The sequence below is a fragment of the Saccopteryx leptura genome, chromosome 3, assembly GCF_036850995.1.
Source record: "Saccopteryx leptura isolate mSacLep1 chromosome 3, mSacLep1_pri_phased_curated, whole genome shotgun sequence".
NCBI classification, from domain to species: domain Eukaryota; kingdom Metazoa; phylum Chordata; class Mammalia; order Chiroptera; family Emballonuridae; genus Saccopteryx; species Saccopteryx leptura.
The window spans coordinates 15,492,143-15,508,690 of NC_089505.1; the positions used below are offsets into that span (position 1 = coordinate 15,492,143).

The following is a 16,548-nucleotide window of genomic DNA, read 5'->3' on the forward strand; positions in this document are numbered from 1 at the left end:
GCAAGAACTGTTCAGGGAAACCAAGGGGATCGGCCTCTGCCAAAACCCCCCACTGCAGGAGGACCAACTTGGGGGGACCGCCACCTACTGAGTGTGGAGGCGGGGCTGCATGTAGGGATAGAATGTACCCGTTTTTCTGATAAGTTTTAACTCCACATCTGTTGATGATGTTCTTTTTAAACTTTGAAGATCTTACTCCCCAATTTTGCTCTAAAAAACATGCTAGCTGTTTAAACAAAGTACCTTTAACTCCGAAAGTCGGCCCTTGAGAGGGCTGCCTCAGACAGGCAAAGGAGTTGATGTTCAGGTGTGCGGTCAGAGCCTGGACGAGCCCAACAGTAACGGTACTTTTCCCTTCGCCAAGAGGGGTGGGCGTGATCCTGATTTGGGAGAGAGAGGGAAAATAAAAGTGAATTTAAGACTATTTCCTAGACAACCTATGCAAAATAAATTTAAGGTACCAAAGCCAAATCAGAGGCTATTAGGAGAGAACATACCATTCCAAAATACACTTAATCAATTTTCTTAAACCATATGGTCTACCCACATCACACAGGCCACAGCTTAAGTTAAAGTAAGGATATAGACACAACTTGATCCGAGAGACAAAAAAAAAAAAGTTATTTGGCGGTGGTGTTAAGAACATCACCTTCAAGAATCCACATAGAATCATCCATCAAAATGGTTTCAAAAATTAATCCCACGTCACTTCTTGCTGATAGGTACTTTGGCATTTGTTATTCCAAGGCCATTTACTTGGGACAGAATGTGGGCACAGGGCCTAACTCAGTGGTCCGTGAGCGAGGGCATGGCTCATCTCCCAGGATCAGAAGAGATCCTAATGCCTCCACTCATCCATTTCCTTCTGGATATAGTGTCCAGGGTTGTCCCCATCATGTTTGAAAACAAGCAGCAACAGGAGCTCATGCTTCCAGGGTGGCTCATTTTTAGGCAATTTATATAAAGTTAGAAAGTCATTTCCCCTAAAGAAGAGATGCCTGCATTCCTCTAGCCTCCTATCTCTTGGAGTCAGACACACTAAGCCTCATCCCTTCCCATACAACAGCCCTGCAAATATTTAGAAAGAGTAAGTCCAGAGCTCCTCAGTGCACTAAGGAGGTCGCCTGTGCTCTGGGGAGCTTATCGTTGGCTCTAACACCCTACAAAACAAACATTACACGTTCAGATATAACAATATCACAGCATCATGTGCTAGGACAGGTGTGTATTACATTCCCAGGTAAGGCCCCATACAATTGTTCCTTAGCATATTCTAACGAAAATACCCTTAACTCCAAAATAAAGTTTTAAAAACTGTCATTTGGGCTTACAATATTGTCTTCTATGAGTCAGATGGTGTGAGTCAAGTTGTTTAGGATACTCAACCACAACAAAACTGATGATGAAGTTTTTTGACCTGCCAAATCTAGTGACGTGACCACAAAGAATTAATGCCTTTAGATACATCATCCGTAACTATCTCAGACCACCCGAGCCATGCAATCAATCATTCGTTCAGCAAATATGTATTAAGTACCACTCTATGCCAGGTTACTAGACCCCGGGGTCTAGTATGACCAAGTTGGACTCCACCACTGCCCTCATGGAGCTCATAATTAATCACAGACAGATAAACCGGCAATTACAATGAATGTGATAAGCACTAAGACAGGAGAAATAGGGCAATTAGACTGTATTATGAGAGCACATGGGAGATCTAACTAGATTTGGAACAGCAGGGAAGGCTTCCTGGAGGAAATAATTCTAAACTGAGACCTGATAAGTGAATAAATATAGCCAGACAAAATTGAGGGTGGGTTCGGGGTGGTTGGCACGCTAGCCTCTGTGTTATACTTATTGGGTTAATTATTTTTTATCCCCATTGGAAAAATGAGGAAACTGAGGCACAAGGCATTTAAGTAACTTGCCCAAGGTCACCCAATCAGTAGAACTGGAAATCAAACCCTCGCACAGGTTATTTCCATAGATGGAAATCATTAGCTAACATTAGCTGTCTGAAGCATGGATAAGATCAGCCGGTGACAGTGAATAGAGTTAGAAAAAAGATAAGAAACCCTGAGGAAGAGGCAGGGGTGTGAGAGGGAGTCTTGGAGAGAAACCGAGGAGGTCACTGGTAAGGAGCTGGTGACCCAACCTGAACACTGCTGGGTGGAGTGACCCTTAGACTCCGCCAGCCACATGATACCTGGTCGGCACAAAGACTCAACAGTTACACGAAGGTGTTTAGGCTCTGAGTCCACTCCCTTTTTAACTGAGCACTTACTGTTTGCAGAGGAACCGGGTGGTTTACTTAAGCTGCACACGAGGGATTACATTTTTGGTCCCAAGGATGTGCTAACATAGTTGCCGGAGCCGGCCAAGAGCAGACCCGCCCAGCGATGACCTCCGCAAAGCTCCAGCTCGCCCTCCAATTCCTAATTAGAAACACAGGGCCGCTTAGCTTCCTGCCAACGGTTCCAAGTCAGGGAAATCAGAGAGTAGGAAGTATTTATTGGGGGCAATAAAAGAAGAGCTACAGTAAAAACTTATTTCACCTCGTTCCTGCATATGGCATCAAAATGTGCTTTAATCGCTGTCCCCGTGTCCTCGGCTCAGATTCCAATGTATCCTGTTGACCTAGAAATCAAGCCCCGTGCCAACCAAATTTCTTTGTGTATAAGAGCTAAGGGTGTATGGAGACAGAACTGAGATTTGGGGTCATTATTTTTCTCTACTCTCCCCAGCAGACTGATCTGCTCCAATCTATTACATGTTTATCCTACAACTCTCCAGGCGGCGTTACGATACGCTTCCTGACACCTCGCCTCACTTGCCAGGCCACAAGCTTGCTGAGGTGAAGGTTTATGCCCATTCTCATCCGTACAGGGTTACAGAGGGGCACAAAACCGTTTCACAAAGCCATTTTAACGCCTTTGGCTGAGACGAATGTTTCCTGTCAACCACAGTAAAAATGGAAGTGCTCTGTGCCAACTTGGACACAGGGCGAAGTTGGTCACTTACTCAAAGATCAAAGAGATTGCTTAGGTCATGGTAAAACTGAACTGTTCTCCGAATCTAGAATCTATTGCTCTTAGCCGTGGATCTAAACATAAACTCCAAACACGATATGCTCAAACAGCCCCCGAGTGCATTTTCCTTCCAGGCATCTTCACGACAAGGAGTGTTTTTAAAAAGCCTTTTATTATCTAACGATAAACTCCTCAGTATGTTCGGGTGTGTCCCTTCACATGTGATTGAGGGAAATGGGTCAGAGGTCCTGTCTGTAGTGGTTCCTTCTAAACACCTTGGTTCTATCGTGCAGGTCACACCAATAAAAGAAAAACTCACAGATATTTAAATTGTTACCTAAGGCAGAAAGGCACAATCTTAGAAAAGCCTATAAAGCTTATTTATTTATACACAGACCAAAATAAGGGGTAGAAACAGTTAACAAAATAAAATCATCAAATCAGGTATATGGTGATGTACAGGAAAAAAGAGGGATGTAAATAATTTTAATTTTTCTTTAATGTGAAATTCAGTCTTGTCACAGACCGAGCTGGGCTGCTCTGTCTAAGCTATTCAGAGACATTCTAGAAACTTCTGCACAGAAATCAGGAAAGGGCCAATGGGGACAGCTCCTGAACACACAATCAATGCCCTACAGCTGCACTCCGAGTCAAGTTCTCAAACAAATTCCTTTTCATTAGTGTAACTGGGAAAGTATGTAAAACTCAAGAGCCCGTAGATTCTCTTGGCATACTTCCCTGAACGATTCCCAATACTTCTCCTTCTGTCAGGCAAAGCAAATAGAGTGATGTGTAGGTATAAATACCATGCAATGTGTAGCTGATGAAATACAGATGATTCTGACAGAGTAAGAAATTCTCAAGCTGGAAGAAGAGCTTTTCAAAATTAATCTGTTCTGCTCTTGGGTTATTACTAGCAGGGGGGAAAATATTAATCCATCGTTTTATCTATCCATCCCGCTGCTGATATATTTACATCGCATTTACACATACATTGAAACGTACAATAACGAATATGTTGTTATTTATTTAAAAACCACGTGGGCATTTGAATTCTAAAGCGTGGAGAGAGCTCTATGTGATGGGCTTCAGACAGAAAGGGCAGGACACAGAGTGGGATGTACAGCATGATCTCAATGTGTAAAAAGGACGAATGCACAGATGAAATCCTGGGAGGAGATATAAAAATTTCTTAACACTTCTGAGTAATGAGAGAAAGGTTTCATTTTCTCCTTCTAGTTACTCTTCTTTACATTAAATTCTTATACAGTGAGCCGGCATTATTTTCAGAATAAAAAAACACCTTCCAGAAAAAGTCTCCATCTGATGGAGGGATCATTTATATTTCCAAAGAAGGATACAATGGTTTGAAAATGTCGCTTTTCCATAACTGACTTGATCAAAAGTAAGAATATGGAGGTGATTTTTGTTTTATTAAGTGAGAGGTGGGGAGGCAGAGAAACAGACTCTTGCATGCGCCCTGACCGGGCTCCACCTGGCAAGCCCCCTACAGGGTGATGCTCTGCCCATCTGGGGCAGCTGCTCCACTGCTCAGCAAGTGAGCTATTTCAGCACCTAAGGCAAGGCAATAGAGCCATCCTCAGTGCCTGGAGCCAAATTGCTCAAATGGAGCCATGACTGAAAGAGGGAGAAAGAGAGAGAACATGAGAGAGAGAGGAAGAGAGAGAGAAGGAAGAGTGACAGAGAAGCAGATGGTCACTTCTCCTGTGTGCCCTGACCGGGAATCAAACCTGGGACATTTACACGCCAGACCAGTGCTCTACTGATGGGCATCATTTTGGGAGTATAAATAAAATCTCTGTTTTTTAAACTAATCTCAAGCATCCAGCTTTGAAAAGATGAGGTGACAAAGGCAGTTTACACACTTCAATACCATTTGCTGTGCTGACGGGAGGACTTTATTCCTGTCTTACAGAATACGGTGTGGTATATAGTTTCGAAAAAACTTCAAGCTCTGCTGCAGATGCGTATACATCTCAAAATCCTACTTTTACAGCTGTTTTTCTTCCCCAAAGCAGCTGCAAGGAACACAGCTTAATGTTTGTGCCTTCACAGGCCCTCTGTTCAGTAAGGGCACTTATACCACAATTGCAGGAAAAGAACCAATCTCTTGGGGTTAACTGTGTACTTGAGGATTCAGGTTTAATTTTCCTTTCTCTCTATGACAAGGCCGCCTGGCTTCCTCAGCTCAAGTGCACATGTAAACATTAGAGAGAGGCCGTGCAGAGCGGTGTTCTCTTGGGCGCAGGCCGGCGGGCAGCTGCTGTCCTGTTTAGCCATGTCAGTGGTCACTCTCCAGCACACGACTGGGGGCCAGGCTTCGGCAGGAGGATTTCAGGCGAAGGATCTGCTAACGATACCAGCAGAGCGTTTGTTGCAGAAGCATCCATTCTGCGTTCCTGGCGAAGGGCAGGGCCCTGTCTATACCTGTGTTTTCATTTGCCATATATATATATATATATATATATATTTTTTTTTTTTTTTTTTGTATTTTTCTGAAGCTGGAAACGGGGAGAGACAATCAGACAGACTCCCGCATGCGCCTGACTGGGATCCACCCGGCACGCCCACCAGGGGCAATGCTCTGCCCACCAGGGGGTGATGCTCTGCCCCTCCGGGGGGTCGCTCTGCCACGACCAGAGCCACTCTAGCGCCTGGGGCAGAGGCCAAGGAGCCATCCCCAGCGCCCGGGCCATCTTTGCTCCAATGGAGCCTTGGCTGCGGGAGGGGAAGAGAGAGACAGAGAGGAAGGAGGGGGGGGGGGTGGAGAAGCAAATGGGCGCTTCTCCTATGTGCCCTGGCTGGGAATCGAACCCGGGACTTCTGCACGCCAGGCCGATGCTCTACCGCTGAGCCAACTGGCCAGGGCCTTCATTTGCAATATTCAGAAGCCCAAAACAGGAAACCACAGTCACTCCATGAGAAAAAAAATGCCATGTGACTTTTTCTTGGTAAACTGAGAGTGTGTCCCCCCCCACCGCCCTGAGTTTTCCTGAAGTCCTCCTTCCATAAACGGGGTGAGGTACGCAGCAACCGCGCCCACCAAGGTCACCCAAGGCCCGGGAGAAGGAAAGCAAATCCAACGATAAGACGCCGACTTTGCTTTGGAAGTTCTCAAGGTGCCAGTGTGTTTATTCACCGCAGACAAACTTGCAGCGAGCACATGACCATAAAGTGTCACTGACTCAGTGTGTCCTGCAAACTCGGGGACCCAGAGTCCTCTCCGTCAGCTGGCTCATTTCACAGACTGGCCCGAGGGGACCCACATCGCTCAGCAAGGAGCTTTCCTGTAGCTCAGTTAGGGGACATTCGGGTTGGGGCAGGGTTGTCCTAGGTCGGAAAGGACCCTAATTCAGGCTGGAAGTCCAACTCAGAGTGAATTGTGCAGCCCGAAGAAGAAGGCTTAAGCCACAGGCAACCAAGGTGCTGCAACGAAGTACCAATCCCTTAAAACCTCCATGACTCTGGAAGACCCCGGTGCTGATTCCTCTTACAAAACAGTAACAGAAGGAGCCAGAGAAAAAGGAGGGGGTAGGGAGCGTGGAGAAGAACGAAGAGGAGATACGAAGCAATTATTATACCATTAAAGAGGTGATATTCTGCATGATATGTTGTTTTTTGGGGTACTTTTGAAACACTGAATTCACCTCTAGGGATTTTTCCTAAGAAGACATTGGATAAATGCATGAACATGCATCCCTAAGGCTGGTCATTTTGGCAGTTTATAACAGCCAAAAATGGGAGGCATGTTAGGTGCCCAGCAGTAGAGAATTGGTTAAACGAATTATGGGACATCCTTATGATGTTTTCAAATCATTTTTCTGCCTCAATTGACTTGAAGCATTAGAAACATGTGGCTGGGTCACAGCATGCTTCTCGGTGCTGGGAAGATGTAGAAAGTGGGACCCACCCTCACCCTGGGTATTTCCACCTCCCGCTCTGCTGGGGAACCCCCTTCCTTAGCACTTTATGAATCCTGGATGCGAACAGTGAAATGGTATGTAGCCATGAAAAGAAAAGCGATAATGTGGCTCTGTCTTGACTTGCACAGTCCGGGGTGTGGAACACAATGTCCAACGATCAAGTCGCCGCTGGAAGAGCCATGTAAGTGATCTCATTCGTGAATGACCGTATCTGTGTCACGATGGTCTCAAACGCTAACGGCCGTTTTCTCTGGGTGCTAGATTTGGGATGCTTCACTCCCTTGTTTATACTTTCTGTAGTTTTGAAATATTTCTACAATGACTAGGCATGATTTTTATAACCAGAGAAAGAAATGAAGCACTTACATTAATAATTAAATATGTAAAGCAAAGTTAATAAATGAGTCAAGTCCAATTATAAGAAATGTCTCCGCCTGTTTAAGAAGTTTGTGTGCCCCAAGCTTTGGCCTATACATCATCAGAAAGCTTGTGCAATGAAATTTTAAAATGTTCCCTGAGGTCACACTGAATAAATATTTGAAATCCCTTGTTTTCTATCATTTTTTTTTCCAGCTAGTGAATGTATTTCTTTTTTTAAAAAAAGAGAGAAAATAAGGCAAACACTCCTTTTCATAAATACTGTGCATCTGTCTTTGGTCCAACATCAATTTCGAAGTACAAGAAAAGAGAAATATTTGAGTTTTTATAATTCAAATACATCTGTAAGAAAATTTAAAAACATGAGCAGGAAAAACCAAAGTTTCAGGGAATTAATTATCCGTCCATTTGCCATTAAAATGCCATTTCTAAGTGGAACACAGAAACAACCTGCTCAGTTCCAAAAGGGTTTCCTTTCAATTCTGACTTTAATTTTCATCCTGAAAAACTAAAGGAAAAATCCAAGGTGGAGAAAGAGCAAGGGCGATCAAAACACAATATGAGAAACAAAAAAAATCAAGTACTGAATTAGCAACCTGTTAAACGTTACATTTTGTGGAGGCTAACTTGCTGCCTGCGCACTGAAAAGAAACACTTAAGTCTCGTCAAAGGAAGGAATGCCAAGGGCAACCGACAAGTTAACGTCAAGTCTGAGAACGGGATAGATTTGAGGGGTGTGATGACAGCTGGTCGTACAGGGAACAGTTTGATAAACACGTCTTCTTAGTAGAAAGGATTTTAAAGCAGTCTTACCCGGCAACTAAGACGTATTTTCCATCTGCTTGATCCTTTAACCTTTCCAGCAGGGACAAACGTACTTTGGCTTTGCTCTTGCCATAGATTTCAATTTCATCTGCAAGCAATCCTATCTCCTTGGCAAGGACGTCCACAGCTTTTGGAGTCTGTGCTCTTGAAATCTCTATGTCACTGGGGAGAGGGGTAAACATATAAGAGGCAAGAGTCTTTTCAGCTTAGGTGGTCGCTGCTAGAATGAAAAACAGCCACACACCATGCCAACAATCAAATCAACACCACGGCTTCATGGTCCCGTCTCCCAAGCAGCCCTAAGCACAACTGCTAACAATTAATGCACATGAGAAAATGGTGTATCACTTTAGAGCAGCCACTCCTAACAAACAGTAAAGATCCTAGAATTCTGCCCAGGTACCAGGATAACACCTGTGCCCTAGAATAGGAGGATGTATAAATCCTTCATTGACCACAGTGCTTTCCATGGTCATTGCTGTGTCTGTTAGCCACAAATAGATGGGTTACTGTATAATGTTACTCTTACTGGGCAAGCCCCATGTGTCTTCTGGCTTTTCAAAAATGTGGAAACGCTACTTTGTTTTATCTGTGTCCACACTTTCCCTCTCTCTTTCCTACTTCTAGTCCAAAATCATATTCCAAAATATTTTATTAATTACACGACTGTCATGGACCCAAACCCGAAGCTCAGTTTCAGACACAGGAGAATCTGGGCGCTCTGGGGTATCACTGGGCAAACACGCTGTTCTATTTTCTCATCTGGCAACAGGGAACACCGCTGCCCCTCCCTTCTCAGAGAGAGAGCCTCTGGGGTTCCCGAGCTTGGCCATGTTTGCACTGGGGGTCAGGCCGCCCATCTGTCTGTGAGGGAAACCTGGCAGGCCCAAGCCAGAGTGGGGGGAGCAGGCATCCTGGAGCCCGTCTTTGGGGTGTATAGCGGGCTCTGCAGTGGGGGGCAGACCCTCCTCTCCTCTGGCGGCAGATCCCTCCCTGTTCTGGTTTGTTTCTGTTGCTGTTGCTGGCAATCTACTCTCGGTCACATCGGACCCCAACTTCTTCTCCACGACCCCACGAGATAAGAGTCAAGCTACCTCCAACCCCGACTTCTCCGCAGGGTGGCAGAACAGCTGAGAGTGGGGAGAGGGCACCGTGGACCAGATGTGGGCTGAGCTCTGTGCCCCCAGCCAGGGTCTCCCTTCCCCAGATCCTGCCCATGCTCCTGCTTCATTTTCCGTTCCAAGCTACCCCTCCCCCCCAGTCTCTGAAACCAAAGAGCTCACAGTTGGAAAATCTCCACGGTTTTCTCTCTTTACTGGCTAAAAAGTGACAGTGACATCGTTTTGATTTTTTGAGTTATTTATAAATGACTCAGCCTGCCTTCCTTTCCCTAGTGGCTCTAGAAGTCAAATTTGGTGAAGCAATTAAAGCACTTTTTCCCCCAAGTAGAATTTATAATATTTTGATTTAGGCAAAGATTGTGGCGCACAATTTTCTGGAGTCCATCTCAGACATTTTTCTCTCTGTAAGTAGATTTCACTCATTTACGTAAAATAATTAAGGTCCTAGAACGACCTAAGTAACTGGAAAAGGATTTTATGAAACAGATTACAGAACTGCAGCAATGAAATTATGGAAAACAACATCCCCTGGAATTTATGCATTAATGAGCACAGAGGATGACTAAGATGTTTAGATGTTTAGTCTATTTCAGGGGTGAGAGCACAGCCTGGTGGGTATAACGGAACCACAGTGTGTAGTGACTGCCCAAGGAAACCGAGGTCAAACCTAAAAAGCAGCGGGTATGGGAAGTGAACCTTAGTCAATTACTACTGACGCTGTTTCCCAGCAGTGGCGATCGGATCGCCTGGGGCAGTGGGGCGGGGCCTCCAGCGTGGCGACAGGGGCGGGGCCCACTCCCTGAGCTGGGGCAGTCGTAGAGGACCCGCTCTGAGGCTGCAGAATGCACTGCTCTGGCTCAGCTATCTTCCCTAACTATGCTAAAAATGCTGAGACGATGTTCTCCAGTTTGTATTTCCAAATTTACAGAGAGAATATGCAGCTTACACTTCATTAAATCCCACTCTGAAGAAACCTCCATCTGTACCAGAGCAGAGCATCCTGCCAGACGGTGGATAGCACTGTGTTCTGAAGAACGCTGAGCCTGGGCCCCACGCAGACTGGTGTTCGGCTGGGGTTGGCTGTCTACCCCCAGAGTAGAAACCCTACATGGCCCTCAAAACCAAGATGGCACATGTTGGGTATTTCTAACCCTAAAAAACATATTCCAATGACTGCATTACTGTATTTGGTCACATCTAAGAGACCATGATTTCACGAATTATTAAGAAAAAAAAACAACCCTTGTCATTTAGTACAGGATTCATCAGTGACAGTAGGTACATCCTGGCTTCAGAAGTGAAAAAGGAAACACATTAGAAACGATAGGATGTGGTCAACATGTTTCATTATTATTTAATGTTGGAGTACTTATACGATAGAAAAAAAATAGTGTGGCCGTTTGATTCGAGAAAATGACCTAGCACCAAAGCCCTATACCACAGGTCACGCCCCACACTCTGTGGGTCACTGTGGAGGTGAAGGCACTGTGATGAGCTGACATCGGTACAGACCCGCCGCCCGGATACCTTGGCACTGGGGAGAGGGGCTGGAGTTTCAAGCAGTGCAGCCTCCACCTCGTGTACTGCTGTTCACGGAGCCACCTCCGGCCACTGCTGACCATGTTCTGCAGCAGGGACAGAAAAGAACACGTTAGGAGAGTGAAAGCTGGCAGGGCGCGCCTCTGAACTGTGAAAACAGTGTTCGGGGACGACCTGCCGTGAGAAGTTTATAAACTGGCACAAGGACGCAAGCGAATACCAGGCATAATTTTATTCTCGTGTAATTATATTTGTTGTTCTTTCTTAGTAAGGAAAACGTAAAAGATACAGGTACAGTCTGTGTTCACTAAGACGTCAGGCGCACAGGTTAAGATGAGAGAGCGGGTTCTGCATCTGAGTTAGAAAAGGAAAACATAAGAACGCCTGCAGGATCAGGCTGGAGGCTGCCTTCCCCAAATCTGCAGCACCATTTCAAGTACTGTCCCTGCAAATGGAATTATTAACGCACGCAAGCAAAACTTGGCTTTGGTTGAAATGTAACATGATCTTTGCATTCCATTTTGAAGTAAAAACTTTTCACTGTGCACTGCGATGCACGTAAGAAAGAAATGAGCTAAAACCCGCTTCTGTTTAATTCTACTGTGGCACGAATGCGAGGTGCAGGCTTCTGCAGCGGTAGCTCGTGCCTCTGCGGGCTGTCACCGTCACTGTAGGTGACATTCAGGCCAGCACAGGTAAGAGGCTTATGTAGTGGAGACCGGGAGATCTTAGGCTTTATGTCACATAGATGGTGCTGGTTCAAGAGTGCCCTCAAATTCTTTAATAGTCCTGTCTTCAAGCAGTGAGCCCAACTCCCTTCCTCTTGAATGGGAACTAGACGGGTGGCTCTCTTCTACTGAACAGGAAAGAGGAAGTGGTGGCACGTGACTTTGGAGACCAGGTCATAAAACATACTGCAGCTTCCTCCTCAGTTTTCCCTGCAGAGCAGTCATTCTGGGGGAAGTTAGCTGCCACATTGTGAGCAGCCCTACAGAGAAGTCCGCATAACGGGGAACGAGACATCCTGCCTATAGCCAGTGAGGAATTAAACACCACAGGCCAGTAGCCACATGAGTGCGCCATCTTGGAAGTGGATCCTCCAGCCTCAGTCCAGCCTTCGGATGGCTGCAGCCCCGGCAGACATCACTGCATATGAAACTCTGGGCCAGACCCATCCAGCTGAGCTCCTCCCAAATCTCCTATGTGATGTAATAAATGTTGGTTGTTTTAAATTGTTAAATTTCTGGGGTCATTTATTACATAGCAATAGATAACTAATAACAAACCCTGATTGGCTTCCCTGTCCCATACTTGTCATGTGATGCAAGGCAAGTAATTTCATTTTTCTAAGTCTCCATTTCCTCATCTATCAAATGGGAGGGCCATTATCTAATAGGATTGTTGCGAGAATTAAATGACATAATGTGTGCAAATTGTTTAACACTGCGTCTGCCAAACAGAAACACTTGTAAAATATTAGCCGCTATTAATCAAAGCTCCAAACGCAAGAATTTCCAAGTGGCCACGTCAAACACACCTGAATCCGCAGAGCTGCCGCCAGGAGACTCACATCATTTTCTGCGATGGGACCACTCGAGTGCATGCCCAGAGAACCAGAGCCAAGCTTCCCTGTGAAAAATTTCAGGAAAGAAAAAGACTTTCAGTATATCGTCATTTATAACCAAGTGCTCCTGGTAAAAAGTCAGCACACTGAGTCATTGATGTTCTCAGTTTCATCCCAGTAAGCTAGAACGCCACGGCAGGCGCAGCTACAGGAAGGTCACCAGTCCCTGGCACCAGCTTGGGGCTCTCGATTGGGCCACACACTTTATAGAGTTAGAATGGATTAAAATCTTGCCTCTACTGCTTCCTAGCAACTGTGACTTGGAGGCCTATGACTCGATCTGGGTAATATCCAGCTCACAGACTTTTGTGAGAATTGAGTGGGATACGGTATGTAAAGTGCTCGGCATGTGGTGTGTATGTTTAAACAGTATGTGTAAAAGAAAAGCGATGTCACTCTGGAAACGAAATATAAGGAGGGGCACTAAGCACCTACAGGAGAAGGTGAGCAGAGTGTTATGTGAAAGGTCAGGCCTTTTTGTTTTTTTTTTTAAGATTTTATTGACTGGTTTTACAGAGAGAGGAGAGAGGGAGCTGGGGGGAATGAGAAGTATCAACTCATAATTGCTTTACTTTCGTTGTTCATTGACTGCTTGTCGTATGTGCCTTGACCGGGCAAGCCCAGGGTTTTGAACCTGCCACCTCAGCATTCCAGGTCGATGCTCTATCCACTGCGCCACCACAGGCCAGGCGATCAGGCTTTTCAAAGGTTATTTTAAAAAAATCTCTATCATAAAAGTGATATGACTAACTTCCCATACAAACTGAGAAATTTTAGAATCTTAATTTGGGGGACTACCTGATTTTCAAAACAGAGAGGCACTTTTTATAAGGCTTCCACTTTTGCCCTCTTTTAGTTGGCACTCTAAAGTTTATAAAAAGTAAACACGCGTGTAAGATGACGTAGCCTACATCCCCCCTTAGAGAAAAGAAACATTTCTGATGTGACTTTTCTGTATTAAGAAACTCTCTCCCTCTTTCTGGCCACTTCACTTTTAAACGATCCATTTTGCTGACAGAGTAAGTGTTCTGTGATGTTCTATTGTCAAATGTATTAAGGGTGTTGGAAAATCATATCCCTCAGGTATTGTTTAAAGATTAGCAACACTTCAGTTTTATAAATCATATTCGGGCAAAAGCCAAGAGTCTAGCAAATGAGAGAGACTTGTTTTGTTTTGTTTAAATCACTAGAGATCTGATCTGAAAGTCTTGTCCAACCACTACAGAAAAGAAATATGCTTCTCTTGTTCTTATCTATATCTGTAAATGATGGAGACACAGGAAAAAGCTACATTCTAGGAACTGGTGGTATCAATTTAGAAATGCATGTTCCCGGAACGGAATCACAAATACCCATGTGAATAAAGAATATTTTGTCGATAGAATTAGACAGTGAATCATCCCTTCCATAATCTCAACCACTGACTTGCACACAATAGAACGTGGCTATAATCAACACAAAGATGAAAAAACACAATACAAAATACACATATATTTTAAATCTTAGAAGAATCATGTAGGAACCAATAGTTCTTTTTTGAAGAAAGTTCATTGAATTTCAGTAATGCTTTTTTATATCATATTATTTTCTTCTTCTATTATATTCCATCCAATAAAATTAAGTGCAATGCCTTTTTTGAGTGTGTGTGTCGAAAAATGCATGATGGTTATCTTAAGGTGACTGGTTCAGAGTTACTGTTATTTTCTTCCATGTACTATTCTGTATTTCACAAAATTTCTAACGTGAACACTATATTGCTTTTGTAGTAAGATCAATGCATCTTAAAACTAAATGAAAAATTCTGAATCCAGAGAATTTGAAGCAATTAAGATGGTTACTCGGCCAATTAGGAATATATCCTTACTATTAAGTTCATGGCTAGAGAGAATGGAGAAAGGAAGACATATCTCACCCTCAGCCTTTATGGAGGGTGGCCCCCATCCGGAGGGCTGTCTACACTTGGCCTGTGAGTCCAGCTAGGGTCCCTTCCCAAACCAAATGGGTCTTCTCACTTCCCACTAAACACTCCCCATTAACTCACGGCTCCTCCAGGGACAAGTCAATGAATCACATTAAAAGACAGCCCTTCACTTATAATTTTTATTATAATAACCAAACTCTCCACAATAAGAAACTTTAAGGCTAAAGTGTTATACTATTTTCCCTGGAAATCAGAACAGGCCTTTTCTGACAGGAGCTATTTTGAGTTCACCCCGGGAATTTTGCCAGAATAAGTCAAGTGGGCGGGACCACGGCAAATTCTGCAGCCTTCCTGCCATCGCTGTTATATAGAAACGTTTCCGCTTTCTTTGCAGTCTGGCCGAGGGCACCCTTCTCATCGAAAATGCACTGTATGAACCCACAGACTGGATTCTAAATATTTTCTCCCCCTTCTAGAAGAACAAGCTACCAAAAAATTAATGTGATGGCTTGAAAACAGAAAGAGCTAAAAATCACAAATTAGTATAGAAAAAACCAAACCATGGGAGATTAGTTTTTATGTTAAATGTATAAACAAGTTAATATATTAAGTTAAATACATTCACAGTAAAATGCAATAAATATAATTTTGGTATAATTGTTTTGACAATGTTCAAGAGTTTCTCACTTGTAACTTAAAACATCTGAATTCCATTAGCAAATGACTATATTACTATTTTTAAAAAGAGTACAATGTAAAAATCTTCAGAGAAAAGAATATAATTAAAATATTAGTATTAATTTATATAAGGAGCCCTTTTGAAATCATTGAATCCAAATTAAGAAGAAATTAGTACAGACTTGTTTATTCTAAATGGCTAAACCTTTTAAAAAAGTAAAAAAACATTAAATATATTATATTGAAAATGAATTAAAATGAAAAGAAACGGGCAATAATATATCTCAGGGATAGGTCTAAAATATCTAAAATTTCCTAAAAAAATAAGGAAAACGAGTAATAGATGCAATAAATTTTAGAATAATTAAAGTTTAAAAGTCATAAGCAAATATTCCAACTCTCATAGGATAATGATTATATTATATGCATGCCTAATTTCTCTAAAATTGCCTTTTTACTTTCTTAAAATCTCACTGGATTGTCTTCCTACTTTGGGCTTGATTTCTCAAATATAAACTTACACTCTGTTAACAAGAATCTGAAAGTTACTTTGTGTGCTGGTGGTGTGACAACAGTGAAGCAGAGAGAGGAAATGGACCAACACTTATTGGCAGCTATGATGAAAGAGGCATGGCATTGGAGGTGGGCATCTCATTTATTCTTTCCAATAGCCTTGCTCCCATCTTGCCCACAAGGACAATGAAGAACGGAGAGCTTAATTTATTTGCTCAAAGTCACACAGCCTGTATGTACAATGCAATTATTAATTAAACAACCAAAAAACCCTCGTAATGAACTGTCTCTCAGATCCCTAACAGTCCCCCAGGGTCCTTCAGCTCATTAGCATGAAACCTGGGATGCCGCCCAGAGTTCTGTCCCCACCCCACACTAAATATAAGTATTTTCGCTTAACATGATGCTATAAAACCATTCCGACCCACAAAGTCGCTCTTTTAATGCTGTTCTTTGACCCTGAGACACGAGACCAGTTTCTTCTCTCTCTCGTTTGGTGAATCGGGAAATAAGTCCTACTATTAGGGTTCAAAACGGTCTTGTTGTAGCAAGCAGAACCCACTTCCTTCATTTGAGATAATTATTTTATGAATAAAGATATTAGTTACACTTACAGCTAGAAAACTGACCATTGTTATGTCTCTGTTTTAAATCTAAACAGAATTGTGCCATAGAAGGGTGAACAGATCCAAGAAGTTCGGTGTAATTGTTTTTCCGAGCACTGCTTCTGGGATATCAGCCATCAGGAAAACCTCCCCAGAGATCAGGTACTCAATAAAATGCCTCTCTGGAATTACCTCATCATAAATCACCATAACCCGTCTATTTTTACGGGGGTGGGAGGGTAGGAAAATCCTGCACCATTAAGATGAGGATGAAAATGTCATTATACAACCCTGCCTTCATGCAATCACAAGTTTATTAAAAATTCTTTTGTTCTTAACTTGAAATAAAAGCACCTTTCCTTTTAAAAATG

At 43.4% G+C, this 16,548-nt stretch overlaps 1 protein-coding gene across 1 annotated transcript in view; it reads right to left on the minus strand.

Moving 5' to 3' along the window:
* The window catches only part of MTHFD1L (methylenetetrahydrofolate dehydrogenase (NADP+ dependent) 1 like), a 186,909-nt gene that overhangs the window by 135,456 nt on the left and 34,905 nt on the right, over positions 1-16,548 (minus strand). The window contains exons 9-12 of the mRNA XM_066372996.1: positions 12,374-12,465; positions 10,825-10,922; positions 8,165-8,338; positions 244-380 (exon numbers count right to left, since the gene is read on the minus strand). Of these exons, the coding sequence (XP_066229093.1) occupies positions 244-380; positions 8,165-8,338; positions 10,825-10,922; positions 12,374-12,465 (501 nt within the window). The remainder of the gene's footprint in view (positions 1-243; positions 381-8,164; positions 8,339-10,824; positions 10,923-12,373; positions 12,466-16,548) is intronic.